This window comes from Numida meleagris, chromosome 1 (assembly GCF_002078875.1).
Source record: "Numida meleagris isolate 19003 breed g44 Domestic line chromosome 1, NumMel1.0, whole genome shotgun sequence".
In the NCBI taxonomy this organism is placed as follows: domain Eukaryota; kingdom Metazoa; phylum Chordata; class Aves; order Galliformes; family Numididae; genus Numida; species Numida meleagris.
In genome coordinates, this window is record NC_034409.1 from 165,759,840 (window position 1) to 165,780,553 (window position 20,714).

Below are 20,714 nucleotides of genomic sequence, written 5' to 3' on the forward strand. Positions count from 1 at the left end.
CTAGTTTGTGTACTGCAGTCTCAGACAAGGCTGTTTCTTGCTATCAAACATTTTTATGTCTTTTAGAGAAGGAGATTAAAACAGGCCTTAACGTAATTGGAAGCAATGATCTAATACTTCCAGTTTAAAGGCAGCCTTAATGCAGCTATAAAATAGGTGAGAATGCATTTAAATTCTGAATAGGTTTGTTAACTCTTGCTCAGTTTAAGTTACTAGTATGTTTAAGAACTTTTTTTTTAAAGAATATATAACATCTATTGTGACATTAAAAAAATAATAGCCAAGCCCTTTAAAGGTTTACAGCAAGTGAAAAACTTAGGAAGATTAAGTTTTGCCTAGATCACTTAGTTTAATAAGAATTAAAAAAAATGGTAGAAACGTCTCACATCTTTTATATTTGATACAAGCACGTATACACCAGTGTGCAGGCACTTATAAAAATATAAATTAAATCCTCACATTTTCTTTAATAATAATTATTTGAAGGTAGAATAGTAACTTTTCACTGAAGGCTTATGTACAGGGCATTATAGGAAAGCACTATAGGTAAGAAAACTTTGCCTTAACGTTCTGAAAAGTGAGTTTGAACTGAACTGGAATTCATACTCATGCCTCTGCTTCAAGCCAACACAACTGTCAGTAAGCACAAGACAGATGCAAGATAAGCCCACCACACTGAACTGTGCAGTCAGCATCCCATATTAGTGTGCTAGTTCTAAGCAGAAAAAAACAAACCAGTACCAACCAATCACAGAAAAGACCAGTGGCTCACAACTCATTTTTTGCCCTTGTGAAATCACTCCATGGAAGGTTTTTCTTCTTAAGTAACTTGACTAGCTTTGTCCAAATCCAGATCCACACCAGACTGCTGGAATAAGGAAAGGGATTTGGAAAGCAGAGGTAGACAGATGCCCAGTAAGCAAGCCACTTCACAAATTCCAGACATGTATGAAGGGTATGGGTGGTGGTGGAGAAACCCATTCATCATAAGGAAAAGATACACACACAGCTTTCTTCAGTTTATTACCAGGCAGTGCTATAGCAACTGCTAAAACCAGACATCTTCACATTATTACAACTGAGGCACCATAAAACAGGCTTTTGTTAGTGTAAGATTTATACTATAAAACTTGCAGAGAACTTCACACAGAAGTCTTTCTTTTTTTCCACATTTATTCACATCTAAAATCACGAATTCTTTTTTTCTGTATACAAATGGAGTCTTTTCTTCCATCTTCTACAGCTGCTTTCCAACCAACCAGTTCTAAACATCAACAGCAACACAGGTAGTGGGATATCAACTAGAAAGAGCCACTGTTGTCATTTGCTTAAGACACGCACACTTCCTGCTGGATAGCTGGTTGTGGAATTTTACTATCCTCTGTCTTTTCCTGCCCAGGAACTTGGCACACAGTCTTGCGTTTGAATAACCGTAGACTCAACCGTAACAAGTCACTGTCCATTGCTGCAGGATTTGTGTAAGTTTGTTTTGTTGCACCCTGTCGAAATTGAAAAAAATAAAATAAAGATAGAAAATAGTTGCTTTTAACATGCACACTGAGAAACTAACCTGAAGTACTCTCAGTGGTTACAAGTTTAATCATACATATTCATAAGAAAGACTTGGAGAACTTTTTCTATTAGCATACAAGATCACAAAACCTACTACAGGGTCAGAAATGGATTTCTTTTTAAAAGTATCTAGGTTCTTTCTACCTGGAAGAACAGAATCTAGTAATTCACATAAAAGAACATGGACTCTCAAGCAGGAAAATAATTCAACAACTGTCTTTGAAATTGTATTTTAACCAATTGTTTTCGATACTCATTCTCTAAATGCAGAAAGTGTCTCTTCAGAATTTAAATGTCAAAATAAGAAACAATTTAAGTCCCCAACTTAAATTAATCTCGTGGCATTATTAAAACATAAACACCCTATAACTTTTCAATAAAGGTCTGTTCTATTATTTAAAGGACTAAGTCTGCTCCAGAACAACAAACAGCTACTAGAAAAACTCCCCCCTTGAGAAATAGCAGTATTTACTTCCACATTTTAACCAAGCTCTGTAAACAAATCACTTGCCTTCTCATTCTTCATGAGCTGCTTACGAATTGCAGAATCCCTTCTGAAGCACAGAGCTTTACAGCAAGGACCCAGATTGCTGAGAAGACCTGCTCTCTCCTCTTTTCGTAGAAGTGCAGCCATGTTTAAGGCTCCCAGTTCATGCTCAAAGAGGTTTTCTGCATCTGCAAAGAATTGGCATTTGCAAAGATCAACAAATACATGGTATTTTGGACCAGTAATGTACAATAATATAAATTTACTGGAGTTAGAAACAATCCTGCAGGAGATTTAACAACCACTTTAAAGTTACTCTGTTGGTATTTCTGCCTTCTAAAAAATACCAAGCTAGTACTGCAATTTGTAGAAAAAAAAGGAACAAATCTTTCACCAACCAGTTACAGGTTAAGTGTAGGTGCGCTTATATGTAGCTTCAGCACTGGAAAGCTGTATTGGTACAGCAATCACCAAGAAGCCTAAAAATCAAGTGACAGCTCTGGGACAGAAAAGGGTATAGTATTCATGATCAGAAATGCGTGAAGAAAGGTGTTTCCTGCTAGTGTTAATCAGAAGGTGGGTAAAGTTTCAGTTCCCTGCAAAGCATAGGATAATTGTGCCACTGTCAACACAGGGTTTCAATGGCTATGTAAGAGTGAAATATGGCAATGCGGAGTACTTACTTTATCCATGGCAGTTGAACCTGGAGAACAAGTCAACAGGTACTAATGAACTACACCCTACTTTAGGCCTACCTAAAGTATCTTCTAATAGTGCTCAAAGAGCCAACACTAATTCTTTACTACAGAAAAAAAGAAGTGAAGCTAGAACACATCAACCAAAGTTGCTTTTCCAGATGGCTTCTGGGACATATCTTCTGTAATCTTTTTTTTTTGTGAAATGTTGTCAAAAAGAGTACAAATGTCTGGACTGCAGTATATTTATTTTTAAACTTTCACAATAAATAGGAAGGTATTGAAGATATTATATAATTAAATATTCTGTGCTCTACCTTTAGTAGAGCAATCTAATCCAATGCAATCTTCTCTACATAGCAAAATGTGGTGTTTAGCTGAGAATCCTAGCAGGAGAAAATGCATATGCTTGAAAGCACACTGGTAGTTTCACATGTGGTAACTCTGATGAGCATGAGACCGCACACATAGAAGGGAAAGTAATGGAGACACTTCAACCTCTATTTCTCTCTAGGGCAAAGTCTCCTGTATCTGAGTACACTCAAAACAATGCAGAGGAACTGCTACAGAGACATCTACTATCACCGCTCTCCTGAACTTTATTTCTAGAGATGCATGCAAAGACTGCTGAGGTGGTTTCAAGTAATATTTTAAATAACCAGGTGAAATCTGCACTGCAGTTCCTGTTGCACGGAATCCCTGAGAAGAGGTGTTCAAGTATACAGCAAAATTAAAGCTTACAGAGAAAATGACATTGCTCCTACTTTTACTGTATCAGACTGTTTGCAAGCTCAGGGAGATTATACAATAGTGTTGTGGAAATTCCTAGGCATAAGAGCTAAGACTGTTTTTTAAACAAGAGAAAGGCAAATACTGCATAAAAAGAACTGCAAGCGTCACAGAATAGTCACTAATACCCAGTAAACACCTCAAATTATACAAACATGATGCATTTAAAATGTCCGCTTAGAAGTTGGCTTTAAAAAAACCAGTGCAGGAGCAGTGGCAACAGACCACCATTAACAAGTAACACTTACACATCTTAAATGCCTCAAGCAAGCAGTGAAATTCATGAAGAATAACAGTGCCGGGAAAAGCAAGTTCACTTCTTTTTTTTCCCCCTCACTCATTCCCTAAAATCATGTGCTCTACAGAAACTATCACTTATAAAGCACTACTTTATCATGTTTAGACGCCGGAGTAATTTGTATAGAGATCTTACAGAGAGCAAATGCTTCATGGACCTAAATAACAATTTTCCCACTTGAGCTGTTATGAAAAGCTCAACTGGACCCTAGGATGCCGAAGAGAAAATCAATATTCTTCCTTGTGCAAAAGGCCTGCTTACACTATGGAAGTGTAGTGAATAACACCGGCACAGTTCATGGCCATTCATCTATCATGAATGTCTTACGTCCACATGCTTAGATCCAAAGGTTAGACCTGTGTATTGCAACATTTCATCTCCCACTTCTAGCAGAGACGTAATATACAAACTTCACTGAGCTCTTCCTTTTAAACCAAAACCACCTATGTACACATTCTGGTGAAGATCTTCAGAAAGAAAAGAAGAGGGCATGAAGAGGATCTTCACAGAAAATAAGAAATCTCACTTCTGTCACACTGTTTCTACTGAGTCACTGCAGAAGATCATTAGCTCTCCAAAATGCTGTCAACACAATTTAGACCAAGCATTAATTCAAGATGGTCTCACAAAAAAAATATTCTACTAGGACAAAAAAATTTGTTTAGGCAATTATTCAAGATCTGCCCACCACTGCTGGAATTAAGACACTAATCTGATTGATATGCAGCTGTATGAGATTCCTAAAATACTTACACAATGCTCAGTATACACTCTTTATAGCCTGGAAACATGAAAGAATGAACTAGCACCCATTTCACTAAACATTGTTACTAAGAACAAAAAAGACAGTTTAATCCCTGCAGAAACAATTACCTTTAGGTTTTTCTAATACTTTCTGGCATGTCTCTTTAATTTTGGTGAAGAGCTCTGGTCCAGCCAATCGCTTGGAAATGCCAACTCTCAACATAACAGCACCTGGCGTGAACTTTAAGAGCGCAGCCCCAGCCTCTCGTGGTTCTTTTGGCTGCTTTGGCATGAGACTGGACCAATCAACATCTATAACATCCACAGGATCTGCAAAAACATTGACAGAGAATGAGTTATCACATCATCGTCCCCTACCACAGCTGATTAATTCCACAGGCTGCATACATCCGCCTCCTAAGAGCAATATCTATTAGATGAACATTGCTTTGGAGTTCTCAAAGAGAGTTCCTTAGACACTTCAAATAAGAGCCTTCAAAGTCACTTAGATTGGTGAGAAAAAGGTGTATACAATTCCTTAAAGAACATGAAGCTTACTGGATCAAAATAAACAACCCTAACATTCTGCTTCATTTTGATCCTAACAACTTGGTGAAAGGGCTGCTCGGACTCTGCTTAGCCAGCAGATTTGGATGCATCACTCATGCATTCACAGCAGTGACAGTACCACTAATGTGCTATGATAGATCCAAATTTCATGCTTAAAAAGCTAGTAACTCAACCCTGTACGCAGTTCTTTTCAAAGGGAGATGTATTAGTTACTGAATAACTATACAACTATGGGTGTAAATTTATTACAGAAAATATGAAAGCTGATCATATAGCACAGATGACCTAACTGAAATTATGACAAGTAGAAGACTCTCTGTTTCCCAGTGCATCTAAGAAGCATTCAAGCAACGATAAAACCTGTTCCTAAAAGCATCAGTTCCAAGCAACAATCAATACCAAATGGGACAAATAAAAACACCTTTATAAAACTACACCTTATCCTTCTAGTTAGATACAATATAACAAATATTACTTCAAAAAGTAGCTCACAGTACTCTCTGCTTCACAGGCTTACCCGACCATTACAGAACAAATGAGAAATACTGAGAAGCAGACAAACAGCATTCTGAATTCGGAACTACTGTACACTGCAATACTACTTGGAAAGGACAAGGTAGCACTACATGCAAACTGATCTAAGCTTTATATTCAAATAATCACAAAGGGGTTTTGCTATACTTTTACCAGGCATCTTCTCATCTTCCTGTTGATCCTCCCTCTTTTCCGCATCACCTGCCAGAATTTCATCCAGTTCATCATCACTGATTGGTTCGTATTCTCCAGCACCAGATGCCAGTGACTGTACATCATCAATCTTTGCTTCATCTTCTCCTCCTACAGAGGCAGATACACACTGTAGCTTTAAAGTAGTCATTCTTGTTTTCCAAATGTGCTTTAAGCCGGTTGAAGAAAAAGAAGTTGACTAAACTAGCTTGCTAGTTTTTTGAGATGAATATATTCAAAATGAATATAGGTACTCACTCACGGAGACAGATAAGTTATTTCTCCCATGTACAATACGGCAGTTTGAATTTGACACATCTTGCTCGATTTGTTTTGTGCAATATTAGTCAAACTACACAGAGAAGGCCATACTCAGAAGAAATACATGTTGATTATCTGGTATGCAGTTACTAACACAAATCTATGTTAGCACCAGAACAAATTCTTCCAGATGATTTTGCACATGAATGCTAACTCAGGATTCAGCACAACAGCTTTACAAGACAAGTAAGAAACAAAACTGCAGAATACAAGAAGGTGTGAGAAATTATTCTTAGAGTTTAAGGCTCTTAGTGGAAATCACAAGAGCTTGAAGAAAGCTATGGCAAATTTCTTCAGTTGTTGCAGTCCTATTCATCCACATATAGTGTGCACATAGAAGCTGAACCGTACATCTCTATATGTTTATGCAACTACCTGTGAGACATGCATAAACAAGTTCCTCAAAGCCAGGAAACAAAATACACTCAAAATGTTACATTCTGCAAGTCGTGAAAGGCACATCTGAAGGTACTCCCTCATCTCCAAGCCTGAGAGACCTGACTGAAGCATTCAAAAACCCAACTGTTCAAAATTCAGGCTTTAAGAGTTCTCTGCCAAGGCACTTGCCATCAGTTGTGTGGTACAAAACAGACAGAATCTATAAGGGTCCTTCCCTGTGATGATTATTCTATTATCTTCCATCTTCCTTATCCAGAAGGGAAACCGTTTCAGTGTTAAGATGCAATCTCTCCTTTCGTTTTTTTGTGGGTTTTTTTTTGCCTTTGTAAAAGCTACAGGAAGTGTTGCCTTAGCTAACCTAAAAACCAGTATGGGCAAAACAAGGAAAATACATGCTAGAAGAGTGTAAATTAACTATTCAGACCACCTGGCAGTGCTTTGGAGGAAGCATATATCATCTTGGGCATCATTTAAACCCACTCCTGCAGCAAACACATTAAGGTTCAACACATCACCATAATTAAGTAACTGTATCCCCAAATACTTTGCTAGAAAATATAGTACATTAAATTCATTCAAATAAATACCAGACACATCATCAGATCTGGAAATTATATTAAGTTAGGTTTCTATCATCTTTAAAATGAAATCATGGCAATCTCTAACAGATTTCATTTCTTCTGACTGGACTTCACCAAGGGGGCAGATCATGCCTGACCAATCTGGTGGCCTTTTACAATGGCGTGACAGCATCAGTGGATAAAGGAAAGGCAACTGTCTACCAGGACTTGTGCAAGGCTTTTGACATGGTCTGGCACTACATCCTTATCTCTAATTTGGAGAGGGATGGATCTGAAGGCTGCAATATGCAGTGGATAAACAATTGGTTGGATGGTCACAGCCAGAGGGTGGTTGTCAGTGGCTCTATGCCCAGAGGCTTGACATGAGTGGTGTTTCCCTGGGGTCTGTCTTGGAACTGGTGCTCTTTCAATGTCTTTATCAATGATATAGACAGTGGGATTGAGTGCACCTCAGCAAGTTTGGTGATGACACTAAGCTGAGTGGTGCAGTTGACACAATACAAGGAAAGGATGCCATCCAAATGATCAGTCTCAAAAGGTGGTCCTAATGAAGGCTTCCCAGATAAGTTGTAGATGCCCCATCCTTGGAGGTGTTCAGGGCGATGCTGGATGCAACTCTGGGCAACCTCATCTAGTGCCTGATTTAGTGGCTGGCAACTCTGCTTGCAGCACGGGGGCTGGAATCAGATGATCTTTCAAGTCCCTTCCAACCTAAGTCATTCTATGATTCTATGATAAATAATTTGCACCACTTTCTCTGCATTTAGATTCTTGCTTCTTTTATATTTTTACATAGGTTAGTTCTATTTCCCAAACTCCCTCTCCTGGTAAAGAAACTATTTGCCCCTTACTTTATTAATGTTTTCCCCAGTACCATTATGGGTAGCAAACTGAGGCTGCATTTAATAAGACTAATTCAGCAAAGTCATTTTTGGACTGCTCTGCCAAGCCATACATACGTTTAATCTACTCATCAGACAATAATTTCTATGATAATTGGACTAGGCAGAAAAAATCCCAAATAACAGTTGCAAGTCAACACTCATTTTTTTTCACTCATTACCTGCCAATTCCAAACTAACAAATAGATCTTATAATGGTGTACCAAAGCAATTAAATTTTTGGCATTTATTCTTAAGCAAACTGCCTATGCAGAGACATTACACCTTGACAAAATTACACCCCATATCATTTATGCTTCTTTGACTCAAAATTTCTTTAGAAAAAAACAACACTAGCATTCACATAATTAACACTAAGGAAATACTCATTAGAATTCTCCCTTATCCTGTTATGCTTATGCATAGAGAAGCTGGAGCCAATATCCCTTTCATTAACAAAGCTTTCTAATATAGCTCAGTTCAGCATTGTGCTAAAAGGGAAATAATTAAATATATGACAGTCGAGGTGCTTTCCCAGAACATCTCACCTTCTAGACTCTCTACCTTTTCAGCCTCATTTCCATCTTCAAAACCTTGTAATGATCCTAAATCTTTGTCTGGTCTTTCCTTCTCTGAGGCTGCAGAATCTCGACAAACGCTGTCAAATTCTTTTTCATGATCTCTGTCCAGTTTTGTTTCACTGTGCTTTGTCGATTCTTTTTGAGAGGAAATGTCAAGAGTTCTGTCCCTCTCTCTTTCAGCAGTATCGGGTAGCTGTCTGTCTCTCTCTCTGTCCAGCTCCCTTCTCTTTTCCCTCTCTCTCTCACGTTCTCGGAGTCTCTCTCGCTCCCTGCTCCTTGGCCAGTCTTTGTCAATGTCTCGGTCTCGATCCCAGTCTCTCTGTCTTCCCTCTCTCCTGTCTCTGTCTCGTTCTCGATCATGGTCATGTCGATCTCGCTCCTGAAGCCTTTCCCTGCTGTCAAAGGACCCAGATCTGGAGTGGACCTGACGATCTGATTCAGGAGAACTTCTTCTTGAACTGTGGCTTCTTGAATCTTGACGATCTGGATAAAATATTTTAAACACAGGAATGACTGCAGCTCATGAAACCTTTTTACTACACCAAACTATTTTAAAGAGTCTGGTATGGAAACCGACTTCTGAAAAGCATCATCTGGAAATTAATGATGATATTTCTCTAAGTCCCAAAAAAAAGATTTTTGGTGGTTGCTTTCTACTATTACAGAAGCAAAACTGAAGTACATAATTTACTCAGAAATCTAAGCCAGAATAGGAAAAAAAATAGGAATCATCTCAAAATTATTTTCAAAACACATTTTTTTTAAAAGCTAGGTATGTCTTGGCTAGCAAATGATAAATTCAGAGATAAGTTCAAGCACGAAACCACGATAAGAGTCAAAATTGATTTAGGATGAAGATATTTTTCTATTGATGCTGTGTATGTTTTACAGAAATTTTGTAGTCGTTTCTTTATAGGAACTATAGAAATAAACCAAATAAATTGTGATTCTCTGGATTTGCAATAAAGATGATATCCATATGCACTAAAAGAATCCCTATCAAGAACCACAACAGATTTTCCTCAGCAAAAACAGCTCCTCAGATCAAAAGGGATCCCTCTCCCAGAATGAAGGGACATTTTGCATAGGTCTCAAAATTTCCACATCAAAATGAATGTTAATAATTCATTTTAAAAACATTAGTTTCATTGAGATAATGTTTGTTGGCAGAAGGATTTTCTCTTTCAGTTTCATTTGTCCTACAAATTACTTTATCCTCCAGACAGCATGAACTGCCAAATCTGACTGAATGTTTTGATACAAACAGAGTGGTAGTAATGCCCAGTGAGGATCAACTTTTCAAATACGGTAACACTTCCAGGAATCCTGATTCACTCTAGTTTTATGATGAATGGCAGGGAACTTCCCTCTCCCTTCATACTGATTACAAATTAAGAGAGTGTATAGCCATGCAAGAATGATTTGGGATCTGTACCTTTGCACTTTCATACAGAATGGCAGGCCAGACTCATTAAAAAATATATTCTTACCTGAAGACGTGCTGCGACTGGGCTCTCCTCTTTTCAACTGATCAATCCTGGACTTCCGTTCCCCAGTGATTTCTAAGCTTTTCTTCTCTCTGTCCCTGTCCCTAGAGGTACTGTGCAGGATCCTCTTCCTTCCAGTCTGGTCATCACCACTGCGATGAGCTGAATCATTGGAAGGCGATCGAAGTCTGCTTGAGGCATGGCTCCGATTGCTACCAAGACTGCTGCTGCGCTTCTGATCCACGGGTTTACGATGTGGTCCATCATCTATAGTAACATGTGGGGCTTCCACCTTTTCAACTCTCATTCGGTGACTTTTTCTATGGGATTCCTCAGTGCTTCTTTCTGGAACAACAATGTCACCACGTTCCGGAACATCTTCATCGGACCAGTCACTAAATGTTGTCTCTTCTCTCTTCTGGGGGACTTCTGCCACAGCTTTCTCAGGTGGTGCTTCAACCAATTCCTCTTTTGTGACAGGAGGGGTTCTTGGACCTTTCTTCTTTTTATGATGTGGAACAATTTCTTCATCAGAAACCTCAGAATCACCCTTGGACCTCTTCCGCTTTTTCTCTATATTTTTCTTTTTTTGACCTTTCTTGGGAGAAAAGACCTGGCTTTCCTCAGTCGTTGATTCGTTAGCATATCTTTCGACTCCACTGTCATCATCTTTCTTTTTCTTTGTGGCCTTTTTCTGTATTTTGGACTTCTTCTTGCTGTCATCGTGCATTCTATCAGAAGCATCTCTTTCTTCAGAGGGACGGCGTCCAAGACTTTCCTGAACTCTGGACCGGGAGCCCTCTGAAGCATCCGGTTGCTCTCTCTGCTTATCTGACGAAGAAATTCTCTCTTTAAACTCTGGTTCTTCATAACGCCGGGAGCTTTCCTTTCTGTCTGATTTTCTTTCTTCTTCCTTCCAGCGACTCTGCCTATCTTCTGTTATGTGAGAGGGGCTCAGTGACCGGGATTCCTGTGGTCGCACAACCTGGCTCAGAAGTCTGTGCTTTTCATCTACAGAACAGGAAAAAGAATGTACTTGTATCATTTAGAAAGGAGAACAGGTGAATAAATGATATCTTCTGCATGCTAAAAGGTTTCAATCAAAACAAATAATCCATCATTTCAATTACGTATTTTGTTTTCCTGTTTGTTTTTTTTACCTGCTGCAGCAGCAACAGACTACTTTTATTTTGGTAAGCATGCATCTTAACCAGCATGGAAGGGGAAGAGGAGACTTATAAAAGCTTTCTTCATGTTTTGTATTTTTTTTCTGTTTAAGACTGCAAGTTATTTTCCATAGGCAAAGCGTAAGCTCAGCGCTGCAGCAGACAGAGCCTACTCCTACTTACTTTTATCATCTCCGCTGTTGTAAGCATCACTGTCAGGAGAGTGCTCACGGCGACGTTTGGGTGACTGACGAGGGCTTGGACTGCTTTCATTTCTGTGACGCTTCCTGCAGAGCAAATATTTGTAGTCAAATCTCCTGAGGATTCTTTAAAGAAAACATTCAATATTTGAGTTTATCACTGATCCAATCTCTGAAGTGTAAGTACCTCAAACATACTACACCTCATACAAGATAACACAAGTAAGGATGCCAGAAAGTTTTGCAGCTTTCTAAGTTACTTTAAAACTTCAGGTATTTTTTCCTGTCATAAATAGGTAAGTTATCTTAAACTAAAACTCTAATACTTCAAAACACTTTTTTTTTTTTTTTTTAACAAGAAGGTATGAAAGAATACTAAAATCACTCTTTTTCCTGTGGCAACAATCCTTGCAGTGGGCTGACCTCAGTTGGCAGCTAAGTTCCAACCTAGATGTTTGCTTTTCCCCCCAAAAGGATGGAGGAGAGCTAGATTATTTATAGCACTCCACAATTCTGTCACAGAAAAGCTACTATTATTATTTCCAAGCAAAGCTGCTACTCAGGACAACACTGCTTTGCTCATTACTGATGTGACAATGAGAATTTTATTGTACTAACTGGAAAAAAAAAAAAAGAGAATCAGTGGCATTTACTTAAAAAATAAAATACGACACATTTATTTGGGTACTGTTTGTGCCTTCACTGTGTAGCCTTCTGGTGCTGAAAAGCCAACAGTGCAAAGGGCAATGTATGTTCCACAGAAATTTGATGAAGTCATGAACTCTGACCTGCACAGCAGCTGCCACCACTGTAACCACTGGCACATGCCACATAGATGCAAGGGAGACATGGCTCTAGACTACACCTCTGCATAAACAGAGGATCCTCTCCTTCCTTATGATACTGCCCTACTTACTAAATGACTGACATCAATACTAAAAGATATTTTTCTTTTGATTGAAGTAACATTCAGATCTACTTACTTGGACTTCCTTTCTTCATGGACATCTCTTGAGCTTCTTTCTTCTCGGATGTCTTCCCTCTTATCCCTGCGGTCTTCTCTTCCCTTTTCTTTGTCATCCCAGTCTCTCTGGCGCTCTCTTTCTTTATCCCTGTCTCGACCTCGCTCCCTTTCTCGTTCCCGCTCACGATCTCTTTCACGCTCTCGCTCTCTCTCTCGTTCCTCCCTCTCTCGCTCTCGCTCCTTCTCCCTCTCTCTTTCTCGTTCCCTTTCTCTGTCATGGTCCCGGTCTCGGTCACGCTCACGATCCCTATCTTTGTCCCGCTCTCGTTCCCTCTCCCGTTCCCGAGCACGATCTCGTTCCAACTCCCTTTCCTTCTCCCTTTCTCGTTCCCGGTCTCTTTCTCTCTCCCTCTCTCGGTCCCTCTCTCTTTCCCGCTCTCTCTCCCGGGCCCTTTCATCTCTCCTGTCATCGCTCCGATCCACCCTTCGTTCATCTCGTCTTTCATCCCGCTCAAGGTCATCACTTCGTCCTTGATGTCGTACTGGTGAACTTGCTCTCTGATCTGTGAAAAGAGGGAAGGTTTGACTACCAAGTGTTAAGGGGATGACATATATATCACTTCCACTACACTAATAAAATACTAAAAGTTTTTGTTTTGACAATGTAGATATTGATTTGCATTACAAGAGAAGTGACTCCCTGTAGAAACTTGGGTATTCTCTTGGGAGTGAGAAGGATACAAAAAGCAGTACCAATTTTGAGTATTTTTTTTCAGTATTGCAGGAGGGAGCTTTCCTTAGTTTAGACAAAAGTCACCATGACAATTTTATTTTCTGCTAGATGTTTCTGAAAGGCTTCAGTAAGTAATTCTACAACTCAGTCTAGCCACTATTACCACATGACTGAATCATTCACAGTGTAGTATAAGACCCTGGAAAGCCCAGAACAACATACCTATGAAAATGAAGCATTACGACTTCTTTAAGAAAATGTTACCTCCAAAAACTAAGAGTCACAGGTTTACAAGAACTCACTGTGTTTATTTTGCTTAAACTTTTACTATATATATTGGCCTATCTCCTCCCAGAAGAAGAGATCCCTGCACAGAAATACAAATACAAATCCAACTGAAAAGGACAGATGATGATGAAATACAGAATGCTCTAAGTTTTCACGTGTCTTCACAGCAGGTGAGTTTCTCAATGCTCAGACAGTGGATCGGGGTTACTGAGAAAACTACACTAACAAATAAAATAACTGATCCAGAAGGACAGTGAAGCTTGAGTCACCTAAGGGTATTTGCTCACTACAGCTAAAGTTTAGCTGCACTTTGTTACTTTTTAATATATTTTATTTGAATATTTCAATAAATTTTGATGACTTTGTAACAATTTTTGTGCTGATGTTACAAGTATTTGAACAGTGAAAGATCAATAAAACTTATTCCATAATATACACCCAAAGCATTATACAATAAACACGAACTGCGAAAATAGAGAGAGGTCCATCACTCTGAGTATATTTCCCTGTAAACTGAGACAATGTCCACCAGGGACAAACAGGCAGAGTTTGAACAGGACTAAGTCAATAAAACATGCATTTCCATCAGTTTAATCAATTTTAATCTCAGAGTGAATTAATAATGATTTCATGCTCCCCCGTTACTAGGTAAAATTAAAAGGAAACTTGAATGACATTTCTGCCATAGATGTTAATACTTGTTTTTACAGAACTTAAATCATCAGTTCATCCAATTGGTTCCATGAATAGGTTTCACAGGAAAGCTAGTCTGTAAGAGCCAACTCCCCAGGACATGTTCAGACTGCAGGGTTTTTCAGTTAACACGAAAAAGGAAATCTAGAGATTAGGTTTGTTGAAATTCTGCCTTGAGGACACAAGAGAATCTAGAGCAGTAACTTTCACAAGAACAAGCAATAACAGACATATTTCAGTGGGCCAAAAAACATTCCACAAAGTAGCATACAAAACATTTCTTTGAAAAACTGAAGGTGAACAGCTAGAACACAACTGTCCTTTCCAAAACGCTCTTACTGAGACAGAAAAAAAAAAATCACTGCAGTTTTGTATTTGTTCATCACAGCTCCTCCTTTCATTTCCATACCATTTTAATTTGCTTGACTCCTATTCCCTTAATTGGTGAGCAATACAAATATTCTTTGGAGTGGAACTTGGTACTAAGTTACTTAGAGACAACAGAGTATGCTTTCAGGTGAAAAAGTGTGACATCTTGCACGCTGTGTCTAAAAGAACAATCTTGCCTATGCTTTCCATGATATCGGGTATCTGTACCATCTGTACAGGTTACCTGTAGTGATGAAGCTAGCTTGAAGGACAGGACTAGTATTAGTGTGTAGTTTTTTATGAATTAGTACTGGGAGGAGGAAGAAATAAAGGATATTCACCTTCATACATACACTTTCAACAACATATCTATTTCTGTGTAATACATATATTAAAATACCTCTTTCTCTGTTGTCCCGCCTGTCCCGTTCACCATGTCTTCTTTCAAAGGAGGAATCCCTTGCTTGGTCTCGACTATCATAGCGATCCCGATCAGCATAGCTACTCCTTGATTCCCAACTGTCATGGTAGTTTCCACTACTGCTGTGACCATCAACCTGGGATCCTCTAGTCCCCCGACTTCCTAATAGTGATGTATCAATATAAAAGATGAGTTCTCAAACATATGGAAATCCATACATGTTTAACATTAACTATAATATTAACTTTTCATCAAACTGTTCAACAAAGTGCATCAAATTTCAAAAATACTGTCAAAGTTTAAAATTTCCCCCTTTTTTTTTTCTTCATCAAAGAAGCAATGGGGATGGGTAAGAAATATGGTTTTCAAATGTCTACACAGTTGCTTTTGAGAAAATAAAATTGCTGTCCAGTACCTGGAGACATGCTGTTCCCTACTTATCTACTACACATCAGCCTCTTGTTGTTTATGGCCCATGGGAAAATCTAGGGTTGGGCAACAGAATCATTAAGATTGTTGCACGGATTCAAGTTTGTTTTAAACTGGTATGGCAGGATACCACTCCTTTAACAAATGGAGAAAGCAGAAGGGCTATAATTTTGAGCAACCATTCTACTTTCATAACAATAAAACTGAACATAACATAAAAGCATGAACTATTTGGCAGTGTTTCCTTATTTTGTACCAAACAAGGTAATACAGATGTCAATATTTAATCTCCAACGATAAAGATGTTTACTAGTGTTTTATATCATGTAATACCTTTGTCAGATAATTCTGGACCTCTGCCTCGACTTCTGCCGGTTCGATCGCTTCTGCTCTCATTTCTGGAATCACTTCTGGAGTCATTCCTTGTTTCAGCACGAGAGCTCTCCTCTCTGCCATGGGATCTTCCATAGCTGCGCGAGTCCTCCTGATACTGGTCATCCTTTTTATGGGCATCCCGACTTTCTCTGTCTCTGTAGTCATGAGAATCTCTCGTGGAACGTGAGTCTCTTTGATCACGACTATCTTTGTTATCCCTGCTATAATCCCTCGTATCTCTGGAGTCTCGAGTGTCTCTGGATTCCCTCGTCTCCCTCCGATCTCTGTTATCTCTTGTCTCCCTCCGATCTCTTCCATCACGAGATTCTCTATCATCTCTATGATCTCTGGAGGTACTCTGCTCCTGGTCATAATCACGATCATCTCTTGATTCTCTTTCTTTTTCCCTTTTCCCCCTAGTTTCTGTAAAATGTTTAAAAAAGTATTATATATCTTACTTAATCAAAGCAAGCAAAAATTTAGAAGACAAATAACACTAAAATAATACCGTAAAAATATACTTTGACATACACACAGTAAATTATAATTAATATGGGAGAAGGATAAGGTGATGCTGTGTATCCATCTAAATACTCAATAACCCCTGAAGATCTTTTTGTGAATTTGAATTTGTACTTCACAAATATTTAGCAATTCAGAAGAGAGCAAGTACAGTACAAACAATTTTCTAAGACATCAGAAAGAAAGCACACAACAATTTAAAGATAATATCATTTTTCTTCCAATCATAGGTTCCTTTCTTTTCTACACACACGTACTTTCAGGAAATCCGTGCTGTAACTAGACCACCTCCTTTTAAGACCTCAGTGTCCTGCTGAAATCTTTTTTTGTTATTATTATTTACAATGTTATTGCTTCAGGGAAGTGAGTTTACAGTAGGTCTAAAAAAAGCTGACAAATGCACTCTTAGTGATCTGTCCCTTGAGAGAAATGGCAAGTTTGTCCATTACAAATTGCTCAACCAACTTTACAGACTTCCAGGAGGAAGGACTCTTTTCTTTGCACGCACCTCACTTAATGTTAATGAAAAAGACTACAGAAAAAGCTATTAGCGATGACGGGATTAGCATTTAGGCACCTCACAGAAATGAGCAATAGATACAAATAACCTGCTGCAACCCAGCAGATCCACTAGCACAGAATCAGAGAATCACAGAATGGCTTGGGTTGGAAGGGAACTCAAAGATCATCTAGTTCCAACCTCCTTGCATGGGCAGGGTTGCCAGCCACTAGATCAGACTGCTCAGGAACCCATCAAGCCTGGTCTTGAACGCCTGCAGGGATGAGGCATTCACAGCTTCTCTGGGCGGCCTGTTCCACTGCCTTATCACCCTCTGAGTGAAGAATTTATACCTAACATGTAACCTAAACCTCTCCTTTTTCAGTTTAAATTCATTCCCCCTTGTCCTATCGCTATCTACCTGCATAAACAGTCAATCTCCCTCCTGTTTATAAGCTCCTTTCAAGCACTGGCAGATAGCAATGAGGTCTTACCAGAGCCTTCTCTTCCCCAAACTAAACAATCCCAACTCCCTTGACCTCTCATCACAGGAGAGGTGCTCCAGCATATGCTTCTTAAAAAGAGAAGATCACTTACCTACTATCACCATCAGTGCATTACACAAGAAACACCTAAACAGATGCCTACAGGATCTCTTGAACCAGCTGAGCCTACCCTAAGTAGTCCCAACAGAGCAAAGCCATTGCACAGTCCCTGAAACAAGCACCATCAGCACAGAAAGAATAATACAGATTTCTGATTATTTTCTTCACCACCTTGGCCACTGGGATAAAGACAATGCCACACATTAAAAACCAAGGTTCAAAATTCAACCTGCAAACAAACAAAAGCTACCCTAAAGTGCTATTTTTATTCATACCATCCCGCCTTTCGTGGCGCCTGTCATGAGACTGTGAAGTTCGGTCTCGATCGTGCCTTCCCTTTTCTCTTCCAGGAGATCGGTGTCTTGAAGGGCTTCGCTTCCTCTGAGGAGAAGAGGAAGAACGTGGGGGGTAGGGGGAAGATGATCGCCTTGCAGGCGGAGAAGCTGTCCTTTGATAGGAGGGAGAAGGAGTTCTTTTGCGGTGTGGGGAAGGAGAATGTCTTTGAACAGAGGAGCCTGACTGTGATGAAGAAGAGTGATGTCTAGAGGATAGGGGAGAATGACGCTGGCCAGATGGAGAAGCAGACCTGCAAGAAAGGGTTAGAAAAGTTAAATTGCTACACCCTACATGAAATCAAGGGATTAAATAAATTGTGCACTCTCTATCCTCTGTTGAAAACTAGTGCTATTTCTATAACATCAAGCTAAACTTCCCTCATATAATTCAGCGTATATTTATATTTAAATGGTAATAGTTTATTTAATATCCAAGAACAGGTTTTTCAATCTAAATTACATTTTTTTTTATACACATACACCCACACTGCTTGCCCAGGGGAAGAGAGGGAAGAATCACAAAAAATGTGTTTTTCCTTCTCTTCCACCCCACAAACCAAGTACAACTGTTTTCTTCAACATACGCTGTGTTTTGGACTTTAAGCTAAAATTGGGCAGGTAACTCATATAGTGTTACCTAAGGGGATTTTTTCCCCCAGTAGCATCCTATCTTTTACAAATCAGAAATGTCTTTTTTTTTTTTTGTCATTTTTAATTTCTTTCTTTTATTACAAAGCATTGATATTCAGTTTAGGTTATTATCTTGGAAACTCACATGTGTATCTACTTAAAAGTTGAGCAAACATGAATGTTACAGGCAGGGAAATCTCTTACCTAATAAACTAAAAAAAATATATACTAAGTTTCTCTCATCTTGGAAATCCCACAGCATAACTAAATATCATTTACACAACAGTGAACAGATTTCCTCAAAATGTGTTACCACATTCAAAACCAACACGGACAAATAAACACTTCAAGCCTTTGAGCTCAGTAGTAGCTTTTTTACCTTATCAGCATCAAAGCGACTTGCAAGTGTCTTTTCACATGAAATATGCATTGCTTTTAACTCCCAGCTCTCTTCCACTTCACAAAATTTCAGAGACTCCAAACAGAAGAGCAGGAGTCAGAATAACAATGCATTTTCAAAAATTTCACTTAAGTAATTTACTTTGTGCTTTTAAATGTCCTTGTAGTGTCAGTAACTTTAAACAAATCTCCAGATCATAAAGATGAACTTTTCAGTTTCAGATGACTCACAAAGGGAGGACTACTTTACCAAAGGCAAGACCTTCCCTGCAATACTCCACAATAGCCCAGCAGGTGGTAGTTAGTAGAGATACGTACGTAATACAACTTTTGCTGAATATCTTGATGATGTCACAAGAAATTATTCTCAGTGGGACAGTTGATGTCAATTGGACTCTGAATAGAGTCCAAGCACTTCAGAGTGCTTCAGGCTAGCAGGCTTTTGGCATGTCAAGTTGCTACTGAGAAGCCAAATTGACAGCCATCAATGCTGCTCAGCAATAGATATCGTGGCTAAGGCCATTTTCTAATAGACCAAGACTGTGCAGGTAAAAAGATCCCATGAGAATCTCCTCATGTCCCGAAGTGAGGAACAATTCAGCTTCCAAGGAGCAAAGCTCTGTGAACAGATCACTAATTGTAATCACTGGTGATCTGAGGCAGGGACCCTCAAGTCTGCCCTTCCAAGTGTGTATGGAAATCTTTTTTGGGTAAAAGACAACATGGTGGAAACCTTCTACTAATATCAGCATTTCATCCTTCCTTCTAGTTAATGTCAGTGACTCAAATAAACTGCCTTCAGAGACCCATGGAGTAGAACACTGATCATCAAACACCATTCTCACAAAGATGGTGATTCCACCTCCTAACTACAGAACAGATACACTCACTAAAAGATGCTCCTTGACTTTTCCTTGAAGTCAAAGAAAATATTTTACAGAACAGGCTGAACCAAAATGAGTCATTCAGCTCTACTAGAAAAACACACAGGAAGATGGCAGAAAGAAAGGGATGAGATAGAAAAATAAATAAAATCAGCCTTTGAATATGCTTAACTGAAAGATGCTGAAGAACAGGTTGCATCTGTTTTTTATTTAATGTGTGCTGTGTCTACAAGTCTGTATGCTTGCAGAAAGATATTGCCAGGCCTGGAAACTATCCCACTAAGATGCACCGACGATGGTCTATGCCAGAGACTATTTGAAGTACTCAAGAGTAGACTAAGAACTTGCATCTCTTTATCTGAACATGTAGAATTGTATGGGATCCAGCTGATGCATTCTTCTTGTGGATTAGGGATGCCTGGAACATCTACAGACTGTCTAACCTCCAGGATGTTGAAGTGTAGTTTCTTTTGATTGAAAAAATAAAAATCCTCGAGGTCTCCCATGCATGCTACAGGTAAACATTCTTCATAGATGGTAGGAAACAGTAAACTCAAATTTCTCCATCTCCATAACTGTGCGTTTACACTGGCTGCAGCTTTCTATCACAAGAGGGAAGGTCTAACTACCGATGGCAGGGGACCAACCATTCCTGAGGGAACATGTAGTTCTGCATGTCTCTAAGAAGGTAGTTTGTTCACATGGTCACATACAATCAAAATAGATGGCCTGCAACTAGCAGTAAAGCTCCCAAAGTGCTCAGAAACTAAAACACAGTCAGAGTCAGAAGCAAAGAGAATCCAATTTCATGACTTACCATCTTTACATTTACTTTTCACCATCAAAGCAAGGGTATCAAACAGACATAGAGTTACCAAAAATTTGCTTGCATGAAACAATATTGAGAATTGTTTGGAGACAAGCAGAATGTTTCAAACATGTTTCCTTCCCTCCAGCAGAAGGCCTGCTTGAAATGTCTGCACAGAAACCCCATGCGAGTAGTGAGAAGCAAAACACTGGAATAGGCTAGAAGTGGGGAAAGAGGTGTTGCAAAGGTTTTCTTGTCTCCTC

General features: G+C 39.1%; 1 protein-coding gene across 5 annotated transcripts in view; it reads right to left on the minus strand.

Moving 5' to 3' along the window:
* Window positions 999–20,714, minus strand: part of ZC3H13 (zinc finger CCCH-type containing 13) — a 46,055-nt gene continuing 26,339 nt past the window's right edge. For 2 of the 5 annotated variants that reach the window (XM_021375768.1, XM_021375761.1), the window contains exons 10-20: window positions 17,671–17,981; window positions 15,728–16,192; window positions 14,945–15,127; window positions 12,481–13,024; window positions 11,481–11,623; window positions 10,135–11,142; window positions 8,612–9,127; window positions 5,837–5,992; window positions 4,715–4,915; window positions 2,084–2,247; window positions 999–1,499 (exon numbers count right to left, since the gene is read on the minus strand). In XM_021375768.1, the coding sequence (XP_021231443.1) occupies window positions 1,329–1,499; window positions 2,084–2,247; window positions 4,715–4,915; window positions 5,837–5,992; window positions 8,612–9,127; window positions 10,135–11,142; window positions 11,481–11,623; window positions 12,481–13,024; window positions 14,945–15,127; window positions 15,728–16,192; window positions 17,671–17,981 (3,862 nt within the window). In that variant the 3' untranslated portion in view covers window positions 999–1,328. The remainder of the gene's footprint in view (window positions 1,500–2,083; window positions 2,248–4,714; window positions 4,916–5,836; window positions 5,993–8,611; window positions 9,128–10,134; window positions 11,143–11,480; window positions 11,624–12,480; window positions 13,025–14,944; window positions 15,128–15,727; window positions 16,193–17,670; window positions 17,982–20,714) is intronic. The other 3 variants (XM_021375776.1, XM_021375784.1, XM_021375794.1) reach the window with 3 other exon arrangements.